General features: G+C 37.3%; 1 protein-coding gene across 3 annotated transcripts in view; it reads right to left on the reverse strand.

Moving 5' to 3' along the window:
* NUBPL (NUBP iron-sulfur cluster assembly factor, mitochondrial) overlaps positions 1–20,757 on the reverse strand; it is a 184,987-nt gene that overhangs the window by 131,974 nt on the left and 32,256 nt on the right. For all 3 annotated transcript variants that reach the window (XM_081161979.1, XM_081161980.1, XM_081161978.1), the window contains exon 4: positions 14,037–14,127. In XM_081161979.1, the coding sequence (XP_081018105.1) occupies positions 14,037–14,127 (91 nt within the window). The remainder of the gene's footprint in view (positions 1–14,036; positions 14,128–20,757) is intronic.

The following is a 20,757-nucleotide window of genomic DNA, read 5'->3' on the forward strand; positions in this document are numbered from 1 at the left end:
TACTGAGGAGTCTGAAAAGAGGCATTTAAAGGTGTGTTAACCTAGATGCACAGAAACAGTAGACAGGGCTTAAGATAAAGATAAACCTTTTACTAAAGAAGTTATATGCCTGGAGGTTGGCTACCCACCATGATCTGCCCAGTTAGTAATTTATGATCAGATCACCCTGTGAGATTACTTTCAGTTAGATTTATTACAACACCCCTTTTTCATCCATAAAAAGTGACCCATGGCCAGGAAAACCACCAGAATGCTAAGTGTACATGAAATTGCAGTATATGAGAAAAAGATGGGGCAGGAAGCTGCTTAGCTGAGAAAAAAAGTTAAGACTGTAATCATGGAGTACAAATATTTCACAGGTTATTAAAAAAAAAGAATTAGATCAGGGCCTTGGCCAGTGTGGCTCAGTTAGTTGGGTGTCGTCTCATGCACCAAAAGGTTGCTGGTTTGATTCCCAGTCAGGGTACATTCCCATGTTTCGGGCTCGATCCCCAGTAGGGGGCATACAGAAGGCAGCTGATCAATGTTTCCCTCTCACACTGATGTTTCTCTCTCTCTCCCCCCTCTCCCCCTCTCTGTCTCCCTCTCCCTGCCTCTATCTCTAAAAATAATAATAATAATAAAATAAGTCTTAAAAACAAAAGAATTAGATTAGGTGGTTCTCATGAGGGCAGACTAGTAAAAACGTGAACATTATAAGAAGGCAGATTTTTGTTCAAAATAATAACAATAAATACAGCTGTCATAAAATAGAAAAAACTCCCTCATGCAAGTGTTTAGGCAGAAGCCAGCTAGATCATCATTTATCACACATTTGTGGATTCCATAATTTTATAATTCCACAAACTTGGAGTTTCATACATAACAAAGATGCAGAACAGCAGCCATTTTCCCTGATTTTCCAAATTAATTAATAATTACTAGATATCATTCATTAAATGTTCTGTCTCTTGGTGGAAGGATTGCCTCACTTCTACCAAGGTTCTTCTTAATGACTTCAGAAAAACTGAATTAAACCTAAAATTATCCATCCATGTCTATTAATAAGTTAAAAGTAGAAGAGATATGAACATCTAGCTTACATATAATCGCCACTGCGATGCTTCAGAGATGAATAAAGCACTTTGATATACATCAATATCTTCTCTTTTCCTCTGATAATTTTCTTATGCACATATATATCGTGGGTTAGGGAGTATCTAGATTCTGGCAAACTTTTTTATTATTTTTTTATATTACCCTCCTTATCTATTAAAAATAATAGAGACCTGCTGATGAATTTAATCAAATCTAGATAATCTAATATTATTTCTCCCTTCCTGCTTTAATCAATCCTTCAGTGCCTACTTAGGAGTGACTATACACACCAGAAAGGCAAAAAGAAATCTATAAGCTGAATTTCCTCTCATTTAAAAATCCTAGGTTTGCATCTTGAAACATTCAGGTTTCTGAAGGAAAGAGGCCAGGTAACTACTATGGTCCAGCTCCCTGTCCTTGCTGATTATGTGTCATTTGCTTCTCCAGTTCACCTTGCCCTCTAACCAGGAGCTCCTGTATGGCCTGCATTAAAAACAGATCAGAAAGAGGAAGGAGAGGGAGGTCAGGGTATTTCACTTTCTGGCTTTCCATCTATGATGTGATCTTGGGCTGGCTGGGTCCCTCCACTGAGTGTCACTGCGCCTCCCAAGGCAGACATCTCTATTGGATTGTCTCCTTCCAGGTTTGGATATGCTCCCTCCTCTCACCTCTTCAGGCCTGAGGCAGAAATTGATCACTGTTACTCCACAGTTATTATCCTATCTCCTGTGGTTTCCCTACACATCTTCCACATATTTGTAAATAGCTCCTGTCAAATAATTCTGAACATGCTGTGTTTCTCTTAGAAGTGACCCCAGGAAATTGATCCTCAAAATGAGACTGAGATTACTCTAGAACCAGGATGGAGAACCTTTTTTCTGCCAAGGGCCATTTGGATATTTATAACATCATTCGCAGGCCATACAAAATTATCCACTTAAAAATTAGCTATGAAAAACGCTCCTAAATTTACTGAATTTCGAGCCCCACCTGCAGTTGCCTTGGTAGGCCAGACCTGCAGAAACTCAGGAATAATCTGCATAGTGGGAGGAAAACGGACCACCGGTTATATATTTAGTTATCAAGATTCATGATTACACAAATTAGATGAAGGGCAAGGCTGAGAGATCCAGTACTGTTACAGTTAATTTTATGTCAATTTGACTAGGCCATGGGGATCCCAGATATTTGATTTACAAGTATTCTGAGTGTGTCTGTGAGGGGGTTTCTGGATGAGATTAACATTTGAATCAATAGACTGAGTAAAGTAGATTGTCCTCTCCAATGTGGTAGACCTGATCCAATCCATTGAAAGCCTGAAGAGAACAAAAAAGCAGAGTAAGGGAGGACTGTCTGACTGTCTCTTGCCATCAGGCTCAGAGTAGAATTTACACCATCAGCTGTCCTGGTTCTGAGGCCTTTGGACTCGGACCAGAACTATACCATCTGCTCTCCTGGGTCTCCAGCTTGCTGACTGCAGGTCTTGAGACTGCTCAGCCTCCTTAACCATGTAAACCAATTCCTTATTATCTATCTATCTACCTACCTATCTATCTTATTGGTTCTGTTTCTCTGAGAACTCAAAACTAATACAAGTAGCTGTGGCATCTAATTGCTATGAAAACAAAGGTGATTGTAAATATGGTGGACTCGTCTGAATTCTTAGTGTCCTAGAGAGTATGTAGTAAAAAAAAGAAAATGTAAAAGTTATAAACATAATTTTGTTTCCAGCCATAAAATGATAATAGGAACAGGATTACCTCCATTACCTCCCTAACACATGCACACACGCGCACACACACACACACTTTAAAAAACCAGAAAACTGGATAAAAATTCATTTCCAGACATGGGCAAGAGGTAAAAGGACCATGATCCCTGAAAGAAGGGACACAAGGAGATGAGCCCTATGACAGCCCTGGTTTACTGCCCTAGAGGCAGTTTTCAGGATGCAGCATAGGGAGGAGAAATCCAAACAAAGCCCAGCAACCTTACTGAGTTGAGAAAACAGGAGTGTTAGGGGAGGCCAAGGCAGTGACAACTGATGAGGCAGAGTATCACACAAAAGGAGCAACACAGAGGGAGAACTCCAAAAGAGCTGGAAAGGAGTCTTTGGATGAGTACTCACCTGCACATGAGTGAGAGGAAATCTCCTGAGACTGGGGAAAAGAATCAACGGAGAGTTCGGAAGACTGCTGGGAATAGCTTTTATGTTCCCAGCAGCCTGAGAGGAAAGATCTCATAATACATGGGAGAGTCTTCAGAAAGGTAATGTCTAGTACTCGGGTAAATTAGCCCTAAACTAGCCCTAGCCAGTTCGGCTCAGTGGTCAGAACATCCACTTGTGGACAAAAGGCTCTTCAGATTTGGTAAATATTTTGGGCATACAAAATTAAATGAGCATGTACTACAAATAACACAATTGACCATATTTGTTGCCTATGACAAAATTAAAGCTTTCATGTAAAATTAGAACTTTTGGAAAACCTATATCTGGCCATCATGAGCTTGACAGCTTCCCAATATGTAAAGAATTGTCTGATAAGATCAGTAATACAGTATTAACAAGTGGGTTTTTATTATATAATGAAATGTATAAAGATTTGGAAGATCAGCATAAATCAATGAACTAATATTTTCTAAATGTCCAATGCACGGAGTTACAAAATCTAATTCAAAGTCTAAGTTAGACCAAAGATTTTAATATAACAGACTGTGCTAGCTAGTTAAGTTGCAGGCAAGAAAAAATTTTTTTTTAAATATATCTTTATTGATTTCAGAGAGAGGAAAGGAGAGGGAGAGAGAGACAGAAACATCAATGATGAGAGAGTCATTGATCAAGCCCGCAAGCGGGCATGTGCCCTGACCAGGAATCGAACCCCGATCGCGTGGATCCCAGGTCAACACTCAACTGCTGAGCCACGCCCAGCCAGGCAAGGCAAGAAAATTATAGAAGATGCTTTATTTGAGAGAGTGTGTGTGTGTGTGTGTGTGTCCTTTTTCAGCCACAGAATCTGTGATAAACATTTTTTAAAAGCCTCAAATGTTCTTCCAGTGCCTATGAATATATCCAGAGCTATCTGAACTCAGGTCCTCCTGATAACTAAGTTATATCTCAATTTTTAGTTACTATTCTTGCTCAAATCTGAAAATAAGAACATTCTTGCTTATTGTGAGGCTTCTGGGTCAAATGTTCAATATGCAATATCATATTGTGCACTTACTGGTCTGAAATAAGAAAGAGGCTTACAGATGGATCTGCCTTTATCAGTTAATACTTAGAGCTTATATTAGAGTCCCAATCCCCACACTACTACTATACTTAAAACCGACCAGCGTTACATGTCCCCCATAAACCCCAGTCATAAAGAAGCCAAATTTTTAGATCTAAACTTTGATACTTAGCTTCCCACTTCCATCCCCATGTATCAGAAGCCTCATGCATCTCTCATTTAGCCACCACTGTGACAACCGGCTCCATACGGGCTCTGACCAATGTCAGAGAGAGCTACCTGACTATACCTCACTTCGGGCCTATACATTGTGTGCTTCTCACCTCCCACCCCCAAACTTCCATGTTGACACCAAAGTATGGACACCACCAGACACCATAGGACTCTGTCAGGAATCACTCATACAGAACTCAGAGTTAATACTTCCTGAGGTGAACCTTGGGTCAATGGAAGATAAACACCATTAGATAAATTCTTCCCCTTTTCTCCCAGATAAACTGTCCTGAGATGGAGTTGGTATAGTCCTATGCAGTCAAGCAATCTGTCACATTTAGCACAGACAGCTTGACAACACGTCGTCACATCAGCTCTCCCTCCTTCTCTACTTCCTCAGTCTGATCCTGCACTCCCTAATACATTAATTAATAGTACAAAGAGCTCTGTTTTCTCAGGAACCCAGTTTAAGACATTCTACCACTTCAAAAAAAAGTATGTGGTTTGCACACAGGCAAGGGAAATCCCAATGCCCATTAAAATGCAAGCTGCTGTTTCTGCTTTCTTTTCCTTAATTGAAAGACCTCAGAGATAGCAGAATAAAATCAAAACCTTACTGTCACTGCTTCCTCACTCACCACTTCTCCTAACCCATTACAAATACCAACTTCAGAATAAATAGTCTCAAATAAGATCTTCCTATTAGTACCCATGCACTATTTTAGCTTGGCGATGAAAATGGTCTGAGGAAATAATGATGGGTAGGCTGAGCTACTAATTCTTCTTTTTCCAGGTTGTTCATAGTCCAAGAGCTGTCTTTTCCATCATGGCTCAAATTCAGGCCCTACAACACTCTACCTGTTTTAAGTAAGCGGAGCAATGCTCAACATTTCAAAGCTACAATATGAGGCAATACCAGCACTGTCCTATCATTCTGAAACATAAACAATCATTTCACTTTATGTAACCTAATTCTCAAAAGTCAAATCACTAACTATACAGGTTCTTTCTTTTTTCCTAAAAATGGAAAAAGCATAAGACAGCCACTCAGAAATATCACAAAAATTAATTGTTAAGATAATGTTATTCATAAATATATATACATATATACATATATATAAAATGTTTGAAAATTAAGTTACTCATATACCCAAAGCAGAAAATAAAGTATGCAGGTAATGTATAAGAAACTTAGCAGGAAGCTTACTCATTTATTTAACTAGGATTTGTTGCATATCCACTATATACCAAGCATTAGAGAAACAAACGAAGTAGTACAGCCTCTGCTCTGGATGCTATATTGTCTAATAGAGGAGATATAAAAAAATTCAACAGGTAACTCAAAAACTCTATCCTTATAATTGCAATAAGGAGACTCAGGAGTCAGAGAAAGTGTCATGGAAGAAGAAACATTAAAACTGAGACCTGATGAGTAGAAATTAGTTGTGGGGAAAGGGTGGAAGACAGTCGAAGTAGAAGGCATTTCAGAAAGAATAAAATATGTGAGGGTCCTGAGACAGCACAGAACTTGGTATTTTTGATAAACAGATGCCACTGTAACTGGTGTTCACTGAGTAACAAGGCAAACTTGTTGGAATTTAGGCTGTTAGAAGTAGATAGGAGAAGATCAATCATACAGAGGTTTAAAACATTGGTAATGTTACACACACACACATACATACATACAGTGTCATTATTAATGGCCTCTTGCCTTTCCCATAGGGCTCCCAATTCATAGATGAATATTCCCATCTTCCATTTTCAAAACTCATTTGACTTGCAGCTTTCACCGAACTACTTTCCTTCTAGAATGCTTTACTTTCTGTTAACCTTTTTTAAAAAAGCAGCATATGTTTTGTTAAAGTGCACCCAAAAGGTTTCTAAAGTACCTAGTGAATTTATAAAAGTAACTATGAATCAACAATAATGAGGGTCTATTTTAAAAAGTAAAAATTTTGCAGGGCACATAAATGAAAACAGAGTATTACAAATAAAATTACAAGCTAATCCTCCCAATACCTAACAATAGCAAAATCTTTCATTCTTCTCATCTGAGAGAAGATAGTGAAAATGTGCTGATAACTTTGAAAAACACTGAAAATCATCAAAAGGGGAGGAAAAAAGGGGGGGGGAAAGGCATGTTTGCTTGTTCTTTTTAACCAGGGGCTAAACTGGAAAAGAGAAATGTGAAGCACAAATAGCCTTAACAGATGGTCCCATTACCAATGTACTGTACTACTAATCTACACACCTTAAGGATAACCCTCTGATATACGTTAAAATGTGAAAGAGGTATAGAAGAATACCAGTCTTCTCTTGCGGCAGATGCTGATCATGAACACAAAGATGTATGGCCTGACATATATACAGATACACCTGGTCAACACTACTTGATGCCATCCTGTGAAAGAAAACCAAAATTAATAGACAGTAGCTACTAAAATACATTTAGGTGTTCCGGAATTAAATAAGGCATCCTTCAATGATTTCACTTGCTGCAGCCCCTGGCTAAGACGGTTTGCAGTGGAGCAAGCCACCAAAAAGCAGCTGGCTATTCTTCAGCTGAGGATTGTCAAAGGGAAAGGAAAAGGAAAAGGGGTTTACTATTTAGTTCTGGTCTATTCAATGACTTATGCAAGAAACAATGAGCCAAGTAGAGAGATGGACGGACTATTGTTTTGATAAACGGGGGGTGATGGGATTCTTCACAGAACAAAGACCTCATCTCTGAGATATTTCAGAGATAAGGGCACCTAAAACCAGAGCAAACCACAACAACTTTGTACGATTCCTTCAACCCATGATTAAGTTAGGAATATCACCTTGTCTTTATATTCTAGGTATAAAAGTAGGGTTATAAAAATAATTCAGGAAAGCAGCAAAGAAAAAGTCATTTCTGTAACATGGTGATTATGGAATACATTTCAGGACCTTTCCCAAAGATAATCAGGAACTGTAGCATCAGATGAAACCCAAAGGTCCACAAGACAATGACAAGAAGAAGGAAATTATAAATGAGAAGCTTTGGGAGAATTTAATCATCAGAATTCTGCATCAGAATGTAATCATCTATCTCAACAACCTCAGTAACACCCCAAATTCTAATCCCTAGAAGAAAACTGCAAGATGACTTCAGAAATAAGTAGAGTTCACTCTCATTCTTTATGCATTTAAATTACCTTCAAGAAATCTCAGTTGCTTCCTTGTAGTTCTCACTGAAGATGAGTGCTACTATAAAATATAAAAGGTCATTTGTCCAAGCTGATTTTCCACAATTTCTCTGTCTCATAAGCCCAGACACAACTCCTAAACTTGAAAAATGCTTACTACCTTAAAACAGGTAAAGCAGAATATTGTCCTGAGTGCAAAATTTCTATCTCACAACAACAGAAAGAACAAGTGGATTCTACTCAAAAAAGTCTCACGTTTAATCATTAATAAGCACTATGTCATCCTCAATAAAATTACTTGACATTTCAATTTTAGTAACCTCTCTCTGCAGGCCTTAAAATTTTCCCACTCTATTAGCTAAGTACATGAAAAGACATTCTTTAGTAAAACTAAGTAGTAATGATTTCACAAGTGTTCTGAAAACGACTTATCACACAACTGTGAAAGAAAGCAGATACTTCTACCAATACGAGTCATTTAGGAAAGCTTAGTAAAAATCCTTAACATGTTCACAAAAAAGAGTATTTACATTCGTGAAATGCAGCAACACATCTCTGTGTGCAATTACCACTTATTTGCTTGCAATTTCAATTGAAAACCTTGCCACACAATAATTTCCAAGGGCTATAATTTGTCTGTACTATAATATGAAATTTGAATATCATGTTATTTGGAAAGTTAAAAAAGACAAATAACTGGTATTTGTTCTTTAAAAAAAAAAAAAAAGTACATTCTTGCTTAGATAATAGTTTCCCCAACTGCACATGGATTTTATCCTAACCTCCATTAGTTTCCCAAAGCAACTGGTCATTTGCAGTCATTATAATGTCAACCTGTTGAGGTTTCTGTATAATACTCTTTCTACAAAGTAGTTAGACTTTCCATTACCAGAATTTTGTATCAAAACATACACAAATCACTACTGTCATTTTAAGTTCAGAGAAACATTCTCAGCCTAAGAAACCTAAAACTATTATTATAAACTTAAATTTTCTCCAATTACTGAATTTACTTCTCTGGAATTAAATATTACATTTCTCTTGGCAACCAAGGCTAAAATGTCATATAACTTCAAAAAGTGGGGTTTTCCTACAATCTCTCCCCCATCCAATCCCACCGCCACCAAAAAAAAAAAAAAAAAAGATATGAGAATGTTAATCAATGTATAATCTGAAAATCCTAACATGGAATTTTAAAATAAACAAATTCACTAAAACTACATTACCACATGTGTTTAAATAATGAAAAGGGAAAAGCCTGAGGTCCTACTATCCCTAAGATTGTCTAGCTAAGTCCAAGAACAGAGAGGAACATATACGAAACTGAGATTCCATTCACTGGTCTATCTCCCCAAAATCTAAACCACTGAAAACAGAGGATTCCAAGATGGCAGCAGATTGAGTGGAAGCTACACTGACACTCTCCCAGGACCAAACTGGAATTACAACTAAAATAGAGAAAAATCATCCTGAATAATCAACTGCAACTGAAGACAAGCTGGAGAGCACCCTCAAAACCAAGGAGGAAAAGTGGAGACCACATAGAGACTGGTAGGAAGTGCAGAAGTGCAAGAGGGCTGGCTGGGCTGCCAGAGGCAGCAGTTGAAGGTATAGAAGGATATCTCAGCTGTGGGGGGTTCCCACTGAGAACTCTGGGGCCTAAACCCCAAGCTGGGCTTCCCAGCCCAAAACACCAAAACTGAGAAAGGAGCCCACATAACATCTGGCTGTGAAAAGCAGGAGGATTTCTGTCTGCCAGGGAGAGACAACTGGAAATGCATGCACCCTATTAAAGGGCCAACGCACAAAGTTTCATGTGCAGCCACTCACCTTGGGCTCTGGCAGAGGGAGGGCAGAGTGGACTAGAGCGATGTGAGAAGAATCTGGGGTTTTGGGCTCTGGAGATGAAGCTCAGAGGGCAGCCATCTGGATTCCTGTGCTAAGTCATTCCCCCATACTGCAGAAGACAGCTTTCTGAGGCAGATCTTTAAAAGCCAGGCAGCTTTTGCTTGGAGGGGGAAGCAATTGCCCCACACACTGGAAAACCTCTCGCCCCACTCTGTGGAGTTTACGCCTTGATGTGGCCTACAGCCTGAGGCTCATTAAGAGGCTAAGATCAATTAGCCTACAGGCAGAGGTGGAACTCTGGGAGCTTTGAGTCATTCCCTGATCTGCTTCTGGACCCGGGCCTTGGAAAAGCAGACTTTGGTGTGCATCTTGGTCCTGTCCAAACACACCCAGCCCCAGCAGAGGGAACAATAAGCCAGCCCAGCAGAGGGAACCACAAGCCCTGGGCTGCTGATAGCTCCAAATAGGCTACTCAAGGCCAGTCACAAAGAGCATCTGACACTGGCCTGCGCCAGAGATCCTCCAAAAAGATTGAGAGTCCGAGCAGATCCAAATAGGCAGCCAAAATGGGGAGACAAAAAAACCAAGCCCCAAATGAAAGAACAAGAGAAGTCTCCAGAAAAAGAGCTAAATGAAATGGAGATAAGCAATCTATCAGATATTGAGTTCAGAATACTGATTGTAAGGATGCTCAGCAGCATGAGAAAAGATATAGAAACTATGAAAAATGACCAGTCAGAAATGAAGGATGACATAGCAGAAATAAGGAATACATTGGAAGGAATAAACAGCAGATTAGAGGAAGCTGAGGATCAGATAAATGAATTAGAAGACAGGGTAGAAAAAGTCACTCAGAGATCCAAAAAGAAAAAACAATTAAAAAACAAGAGGACAGTCTAAGGGGGCTGTGGGACAACATGAAATGTAACAATATTTGCATCATAGGAGTGCCAGAAGATGTAGAAAGTAAGCAAGGGTTAGAGAACCTGTTTGAAGAAATAATGGCAGAAAACTTCCCTAACCTGGTCAAGGAAAAAATCACACAAGTTCAGGAGGTACAGAGAGTTCCAAAAAAGAAGAACCCAAAGAGGCCCATGCGCAGACATAATTAAAATACCAAAAATTCAAGACAGAGAGGATCTTTAAGGCAGCAAGAGAAAAGCATCTGTTACCTACAAAGGAGCTCCCATAAGGCTGTCAGCTGACTTCCCATCAGAAACTCTATAGGCCAGAAGGAAATGGCTTGAAGTATTCAAGATAATGCAAAACAAGGATCTGAACCAACACTACTCTGTACAGCAAAGCTATCATTCAGAATAGATGGTGAAATAAAGAGCTTCCCAGACAAAAAAAGGCTAAAGGAGTTTATCACCACCAAACCAGCACTGCAAGAAATGTTAAACGGACTCTTATAATAAGAAGAAATAGAGAGAGAAACATAGGCATAAAGAATTAAAATGCCAATAGGTAAGTATCTATTAATAATAACCTTAAGGACTTTAAGGGAGAGATCAACAGCAGTACAGTCACAGTCGGAGACTTTAACACCCCACTGACCTCATTGGATAGATCTTCCAGACAAAAAGTCAACATAGAAACAGCGACTCTAAATGGCACACTAGATCAGATGGATTTAATTGACATTTACAGAACATTTCACCCCAAAGCTGCAGAAAATACATTCCTCTCAAGTGCACATGGGTCATTCTCAAAGACAGATCACATATTAGGACACAAAACAAGTCTCTAGAAGTTCAAGAAGACTGAAATCACATCAAGCATCTCGGATCACAGTGGCATGAAATTAGAAATCAACTACAGTAAAAACACTCAAAAACACTCAAACACATGGAGGCTAAATAGCATGTTATTAAACAATGATGGGTTACCAATAAGACCCAAACAGAAATCAAAAACTTCCTGAAACAAATGAAAATGAACACACAACAACCCAAAATCTATGGGACACAGTGAAAGCAGTCCTAAGAGGGAAGTTCATAGCACTGCAGGCCTACATCAAAAAGCAAGAAAAATTTTTAATAAACTATCTAACCCTACAGCTTAAAGAATTAGAAAGCTCCCCTGTGAAGCCGTCCGGGCCAGGGCTTTTGTTTGCTAGGATTTTTTTTATTACTGCTTCAATTTCATCAGTTGTTGTTAGCCTATTCAGGTTTTCTGAGTCTTCCTGATTCAGTTTTACATGATCTCCACTCATATGTGGAATCTAATAAACAAAATAGATCCCGAGACATGGAAGCATGGAACAGACTGATGAATCTCAGTGGGAAATCGAAGGTGGGGGAGTGGGTGGGGAGAAATTAATCAAAGAATTTATATGCATATTTGCATAACCCATGGACACAGATAATAGTGTGGTGAAGGCCTGGGGTAGGGGGGCGGATGTAGGGTGGAGGGGATCAACAGGGGGAAAAGAGGGGATATCTGTAATACTTTCAACAATAATATATAATAAAAAATAAAATAAACTGCTGAAAACAAATCTTTCAGTTTTTCATTCTTGTTAATTAGATATTTTCACATTGCATTGTATGTTCTGTAATAGAGTACAAAAGAATAAAGTCACATGATAAAATGTAGAAATGTCAAAATGATGCCAATTAGTATAATGGTGGCAGGTTTATCTAAGATTCAAAAAATAATTCATAAGCTGGGCTTTTAAGAATCCACATTCCTTTAAGTGAATACCGTTATTATTCAGTTTATTTCTTGGGGGACTTAAAATCAGCTCGGCAACACACAAAGTATTCTTTTCAAGCTTTCCAGATTTCCAGTAGCTTGTCTTTACCAGAAAGCTTATGTAACGCCAGGCAATTTGCAAACATCAAATTTAAGATTACAGCTTTAGTAAAACAAAAAGAGAGAAATTAAAGTTCACTTCAAGTATTTATGTTGGCATAGACTGAACAGACTACTTAAGAAAAGAGTGACACCAAAGGGTTCCATTTTGCCATCACTCATATGCTGCATGCACCAGTTTTCACATGACTTTAATCAAGAAACAGACACAATGAGTCTATCACTTAAGATATGCAAATTTCATACTACTTCTTTGTGAAAGTGACATCTTGGCTAACGTCACATATTTGCAAACAAGTATGAATTCCACTAAAAGGGCAAAGAACAAAGAAACTAGAATAATTTAGCTTTTTAAGTTTATATTTTCATGAAACAAGAAAACAACTAAGTAGGTGCCTTCAATATAAAACTTCTAGGGTCAATTTTATCATCTACCAGATCTTCAAGTTTCCTTTAAAATTTTAAGAAGAATCCTTATTGTCTTATAAATAATTATCGAGAATTTAGCAGTGTAATTGACTCCAACAACTAAAATACAAACAAAAGCATTTTAAATAGCAATGTCTATAACTAACTTTCAATGACAAAAAAAAAAAAAAAACCATAGTGTATAGATAATCCAATAAATACTCCTCAGTAAATATAGTAATTTTGTTCCAAATCCATGGAAAATAAAAAGCCTAATAAGAAATAAAAAGAAGTTATTTAATTTTATATTCATTATAATTAGAAGTAAATTTTAATAAATTAATTTCATTTAAAACCATTTTTCAAGAAAAGTTATTAGCTGTTCCAATTTTTAATTTTTTGATCACAGCATTTTCTTGTTCTTAAAGCTTTATATTTGATAGCTTTACAAGAAAATGTAATCACAAGAATAGTAAATATTAAAGATTTACTCAAAAAAATTACTCTGTCTTATTAGATGGCACTGAAGACTAGGGAAAGAAACTAATGTTTTGGGTTGGTTTTTTTAAACACTTCAAGACAAATATGACAAAAATCTGATTAGAGAAAATGATTTTCATCTCTTCTAACACAAATATATTATTATATACTTTCTATTCAAATACTCCCATATATCCACATATTTACTATAAAGAGACAATAGTGATAAGCTAACTTTTGATCACTTACTATGTGCCAGGCACTGTGTTAAATGCATTACACTTACAGCAATTTTTTTCTTTAAAAAAATTTTTATTTTGGTAAACTATACCTAACATAACATAATTGTAACCATTTTTAAGTACACAATTAAGTGGCATTAAATACATTCACAATATTGTGTAATCATCACCATTATCTATATCCCAAACTTTTTCATCATCCCCAATAAAAACTCTGTACCTATTAAAAAATAACTCCCCCCTTCCCACCTCCAATAGAGACGACAATTTTATAATTGAGCAATTACTCACTGCAATTGTTAACCCTATTTTACATGGGGAGGCAGGGGGAGTTGAGGCACAAAGAGGTTAAACAATTCACTCAAACCCACACAGTTAATGACAGAGCTGGAATTCAAACTCGGGCAGTCTAGCTCCATATCTGATTTCAGAATTATTGTATTATACTGCGTGCACACACAGTACATAGTGAAAGACCTAACTTTTATTTAGCTAAACACTAAATAAAAGTATAAAAATTATTATACTATTTATCTCTTTTTACTTACCCTGTGATAATTCTGGATTTCCTTTCAGATTCATCATCTTTGGAATTGATGGGCCGTACACATCCACATCTAACAAACCAATCTCCTTTGACTATAAGAAAACAGAATTTATCATAAGATTATTCCCATTCTTCATCAAAGATAAAACACATAACAACAGTAAATTTGACTATAGAAAAGATAATTTGCAAAATATTTCAAATTCATAACCTAAACTTTCAAAGCAACAGTAAGGTAAAGAGCATAAACTGCTTCAGGTAAATAGTTTTTGTTGGTTTACTAGAGAACTGACCAGAGAAATCCACTGCATACACATTGTGGTTCAAATTTCCCATATAGTCTCAAACAGACTAAGACTTCTTGATCTAAGAACTAACAAATTACATGCACACAATGTTAAAATAATGATTTAAATGGACAACAATACTCCAGGAAGATGTAGCATTAACTTTTGGAAAGGCTATCCAACACACCAAACAATACAAAAATTACAAAAGAAATCACAGAAACAAGATCATAATTAAAACAAGTGAGAAATTCTGATGCAGATCTGGCATGGAGATGCCAAGGAGGATAGTGGCAGATATAGTACAGAGACAACCGCCTATGTGCAAGTCACAGTTAAACACCCAAGGTCTTCCAGAGATTCATGAACAACTAAAACTGTTGCCCTATCCAGCTGTCCAGGAGTAGAATATCCTGACTGTTCTCTTCACTAGCTGCCAGTTAATCAGCAGCTTAGCCAAAGAAAGGAAAACAAAATTCACTATTCCCAAATATGTCTCTTTTTTCTTCCCCCTCCTCTTTCTCCTCTAAATAAATCAATCTGTTAATGGTTTTTCTTGTAGACTAGCAAACAGCATGCTAATACTAACTACATGCCTTTGAGTTATGTTTCACCAAGACTTACACTCTCCTCCCTCTCTCCCTGTATCCTGGCAAGATAACTCTTAATCTCTCAAAAAAAAAAAGAAATGCTGTTTTTTTAAATCCTCACCAGAGGATATTTTTTCCATTACTTTTCAGAGAAAGTGGAAGGGAGAGAAAGGAAGAGAGAGAGAGAGAGACATCAATGTGAGAGTGACACATTGATTGGTTGCCTCCCCCATTGAGCCCCAGTGAGGGCTGGGGAGAGAGCGGGCAACTGAGGTATGTGGCCTTGGCATCGAACCTGGGACCCTTCAGTCCATGGGCCGATGCTCTAACCACTGAGCAAAACCAGCCAGGGCTCAAAAAAATATTTTAAAAACGAAACACTCTTACATGTTATCTACTTATTTCCAGACACAAAATTACTTTTTAAACCTTGCTGTCTGGTTCCTATAAATACACAAAATAAAGCACATTCAACATTTATGTCCCTAACTTTATACTTACTTAAATGGAGAAAACCATTAAATGTTTGTATGTGAGTCTGAGACTAAAAGACTAGGGATTAATATCTACCTCTACCAAAATCTCAGCTTATTGTAAAATAAATGAGAAAACAGGAAGGACACTTATCTTTAATAGAATGGTAGTATGTAAAATTTAAGTTTAATGAATTTAAGTATTAGTGCTAAAAAGGTAGAAATATTCAGTGAGAAATTCTGACTCACTTTAATACCTTTTGAAGCCACAAACAAAAGAATTTAGTTCAATTAAAACAGAAGAGTCTGCTAATGTTATAACTATAATCCTAGAATTTCACCTCTTTTCCATATCTTTTCTACTGACACATACAAAACTAAGAACTACCAAAAAATAATAATAGATACCGATAAAAACAAAAAATATTCCAAGATTCTTTTGCCTTGCTCTCTTATATTACTGTTGGTTTTATAATAACTAGAAAGGGTTAGGTCCCAGGCTTCAAACTGATCTTCTAAAATAACAGCTTTTTAAGTTTGTTTTCATGAAACAAGAATACAACTACGAGGTGCTTGCAATACAAGACTAGACTGGTAGGCTCGCCCAGCCGGGCATGGCTCAGCAGTTGAGCATCAACCAAGGATCCAGGAGCTCGTGGTTCGATTCCTGGACAGGGCACATGCCTGGGTTGTGGGCTCGATCCCCAGTTGGGAGCGTGCAGGAGACAGTCGATCAGTGACTCTCTCATCATTGATGTTTCTATCTTTCTCTCTCCCTCTCCCTTCCTTTCTCTGAAATCAATGAAGATATATTAAAAAAAAAAAAAAAAAAAAAGACTGGTAGGCTCAATTCTATCATCACTAACTCTTCGAGTTTCCTTCAAAACATTAGGGATAATCTATCCTGTCTTCTAGAAGAATACCATGCCTGTCTAAAAGTGAACCCTTAACCATCATGGTTCAGGACAAAACTAAAAATCGACCCTAAAATTTGCTACAGTAGTAGTAAATTTTACATATACATAAAATTTACATGGCTGCTAACATATATACATTATCACAAAAGAATAAAGAAGGTAGGGGGGGAAATCACAAGATTTTAGAATTCTTCTGCTTCCTAGAGAATGGAACTAAGAAGAAGGGAGATTCTACTGTGTTAGGTTCAATGCATATTCTCCCTAGAGTAAGTTACCTACTCACCTAAACTGAGGAACAATGCTTACATATATAAAAAAGGAAAGAGAGGAGCCCTGGCCAGGTGGCTCAGTTGGTTGGAGGGTTGTACTGTGCACCAAAAGGTTGCGGATTCAATTCCTGGTCAGGGCATATACCTAGGTTGTGAATTCTATTCCCAGTGGGGATCCATACAGGTGGCAACCAATCAATGTTTCTCTCTCTCTCCCTCTCTAAAAAAAAAAAAAAACCAAAAAAACAACAACAATTAAAAACAAAAACATATCCTCAGGTGAAGATTAAAAATGAAAAAGGAAAGAGAGGAGTGGAAAGAGAAAGGGGGAGAGGGGGAAAAGGCAGCGAGGGAGGAAGGAAGAAAAGGATGGAGGGAAGTTAATCAGCAATGTTATATTAAAAACCTGGATAAACTAGGCCATTACAGTCAGCTCTGTGAACAAATCAGAATCTCTAAAGCCATGCCATCCTAAATCACCCAAATAAACACCTAGACTACCCCTGATTATATCTCCCCACTACCTGAATTCCTTCTGGGTGCCAGGCACTCCCCTAAGTACTTTATTTACATTTCTCATTGACTCCTCATAGGTGGTATTATACCTACTTTTGGATAAGAAAGCTGGACATTAACAACCCAAAATGACCTTTTTTAAAGAAGTATTCTTTCTTAGAATGAAGCACATGGGAAATTAAACACAAAAATACTAACCTCATAAACCTCCACCAGAACTTTAACATGATCTGACTACAAAAGACTTAGATACAGAGCAGGAGTCAGCACACTTTTCCCTAAAGAGCTAAATAATAGTAAATATTTTAGGCTTTGTGGATCACTTGATCTGCAACTACTCACCACTATCATTATAGCACCACAGTAGCCATAGACAATATGTAAATGAAGGAGCATGGATGTGTTCTAATAAAAATTTACCACACAGGCAAGAGTTGGTCCATAGGTCACAGTTTGCTGACACTGATTTAGAGAATAAACCTTTTCATGACCAAGTTACTCAATCACTCAACTGTAATTTTGGTAGAGACAAGGGCAGGCAGAACACAGACGTCTCTTGGTGTCAGAGAAACTATCTCAGTAAAAATTTACCTCCTCATCCTTAATTGGCTAGTTTTTAAAAATAATAAAGAGTACACTTTTCAGGCTTTTTCACTGGAACTAGGTTAGTATGTCTTGCTTAGATTTTACATATCATAAATGAATTTGGTGTCCATTAAATAGAAACACTACAGCCTCTATTAATTAATGCATTTTATACTTTCAATTGGTACAGCTACTGAAATGGTAAAATTACCATAGCTACAAAAATTAGCTTATACATATTTTCAAGTCTAGAATTCAATAATGTTCAAAAGATACCAAATAAACTTCATTTGTTTTTCATAATTTACTCCATTATTTTAAACAGACTCCTACTTTAAGTGTATAGTCTTTCAATTTAAATTTTCAGACAGTTTTATACTGTAGGAAAATAAATGAGTAACATAGAGGCTATAAATAAATATATGCAACTGGGTGTCAAACCAGCTTAGTTTTATGAATCCTTTCCACCTTGCTCCTCCTAAAATAATTATATGTAGTAACGAAAGCTCCAATTAGGATTTTCCTTATCTTTAATTTCAGCTAGGCTCAAAGGAATAATCACTACAAAAGCCCCAGCAAATACACAACAGATAAAGAAAATATTAGCAAAAATAACTATAAACTTACTATTGTAAAGTGTGATTGCCATCTGTAATGTCACCATAAAACTTAACCTAATACATTGGTACCTAATATTATACCCTTTTTTCTGACTCCCCTGCAGTCTAGCAGGTGACATAAGACAGATCAAACCCAAGGTGCTATTTAGATCTTTGGATTTGATTCTTCACAATTCATAATACCCTTTGAAAGCTTGTAAAAGTGGCAGAATTATTCAGAGTGATTATACTATTTCATTACTACTACAGGAAAGCAGCAATTTGAAAGCCTACAAATTCTATTTTTTGCGTGTTAGATTTCAAAGGCACCAATAACAGTTTTGATACTACCTTTGTTCTTCCAAGAGAATTTATAACAAAGAAGACTGTAAAGCTTCATGACATATTCCTTTTATTTATATCATCAGCTAATAGAACCCATCAAAACAATATCTTAGAGTAGTCCCACCCCATTATTTATAAGTAAACATTCATTTAGGACTAAGACCTAGCTAACGGTTGTCCTTTCCTTAGAAGTATTCAGTTAAGAATCCCATGATTCTCTGCACCTTACATTCCATTTACTCTTCTACTGGCGATTGAGATTTGTTCAACTGAGAGTTGGGTCAAGCCTCATCTTTCTTCTCCTTTTCTTCTCTTTAAATGAAGCTTCCGTTCAGAAGAATTTCAATCTCTTAGTAGATAACATGTTTCTTAATTCTATTAGCTAAAATTAAACATGAATCCAGTTGTCAGAAGAACTAATGGTTAGACAAGGTGATAAGAAACTAATTTCCTACCCTTTATCAAAGGACTATCTAAATCTTCAAGTTCAGTCCTGAAAGAGGGGGAACAAGAGCAACATAAAGGAAAGTCACCTGGCTGGATGGAGCACAAACAGAGATGAGCTCATAAAGAGTACAGCAGAATCTCAAATGATAAACTAATTGCTTACAAAAGAGCTGAAAAAGTAGAAATGAAAAAAATAGATTTCAAATTAAAGACTATTTTAAATTAGAAAGAAACCTACGAGATCATCTTAGTAGCTTGTCCACTTTTTAGTGATGAAGAAACACGCCCAGAGGTAATGTCACAGCTGGGCGTAGGATCCAAATCTCTCCCCAACATACCATCAAGCCTAACCTGTAACAATCACCAGCCACTCCCCTTCATCTCTTCACCTTATCCACTACTACATCCCCCTTTTCACTCCACTCCGAACACACTGCCCCCTGCAATGTCTTTAACACACCAGGCATACGCCTGCCTTGGGACTTTTGTACTTGCTGTTCCTTCAGCCAAGAATTCTGTCTCCCCCCCCGCACCCCACCCCAGGTACCCTGGTTCTCTCTGTCACTTCCTTCAAGTCTTGATTCAAACATCACCACGCAGAGAGGCCTTCACTGGCCATCCGCTCTAAAATTGTAACTCCCTCATCATTACACTGGATCTTTCCGATTCCCCTTTCTGTTTGTCTTTTTTCTTTGCACCTATACCAATATTTAACAGACTATATATTTACTTATTTATCTTGTTTATTATATCTCCCCTACTATAATGTTAATTCTATTAGGGGAAGGATTTTTGTATGTTTTGTTCACTAGTGTACATAGAACCTAGAACAGCTGGCAGTCATGGAGATACTCTGTTCCATCTGAAGAAATTCTGATTCAAGAGGTCTGGGTTGGGATCCAACAAACTGCATCTGTACCCACTCTAGGGTATAAGATAAACTGCATTTGTACCACTCTAGGATATAAGATAACCACAATGTGAAAAACAACACTATAGATAATACAAAAAAGAGAGAAATGAAAATTTGCTACAAGGGTCCAAGCCTTAGGACTAGCAAGATCATGGTAGTAATTTAATTATAAAACTAATTTTTAATTAGTTTTTTAATTATAAAAAAGTAGTTAACATTCTGCCATATGGGTTAATAGTCACATATTGTATGGGACATATGTATACAAAAAAATAATTCGTTATTTACCTAAAATTCAATTTTAATTGAGTGGGTACCCTATAATTTTATTTGATAAATCTAGCACCCTTACCACAGCTTCTCTTCTCAACAGTGCAGTCAGAATGATTAGGTTGAAATATGTCAGATCATGTCTGCTCAGAAACCCTGCAATGCCACCCCTCCCCATTTCACTCATGTAAAAGTCAAAGTCCTTACAACAATTCAGCAGACCCCACATAATCTATCTGGTTCCCCACACTCCGGTCTCCCAACCCTGTTAATTTTTAGCACCTGAGTCCAGTCCACTTCTTACTCCAGAAGTCACAGTGACCTTTTTAGTTACTTGAATAGTAAGCTAGACATCCTCCCACCCATTAGCCTCTGTTCCTTTTGCCTGCCTGACACAATCCTCCCTCAGGTAGCCACACAGACTACTCTTCATCTCCTTTAAGTCTCTGCTCGAATGTTCCTATTTTTGTCCAGCCTACCCTATTCCAAATTGCAAACATACCCTCACCTT

Source organism: Miniopterus schreibersii (assembly GCF_964146895.1).
Source record: "Miniopterus schreibersii genome assembly, chromosome: 1".
NCBI lineage: Eukaryota > Metazoa > Chordata > Mammalia > Chiroptera > Miniopteridae > Miniopterus > Miniopterus schreibersii.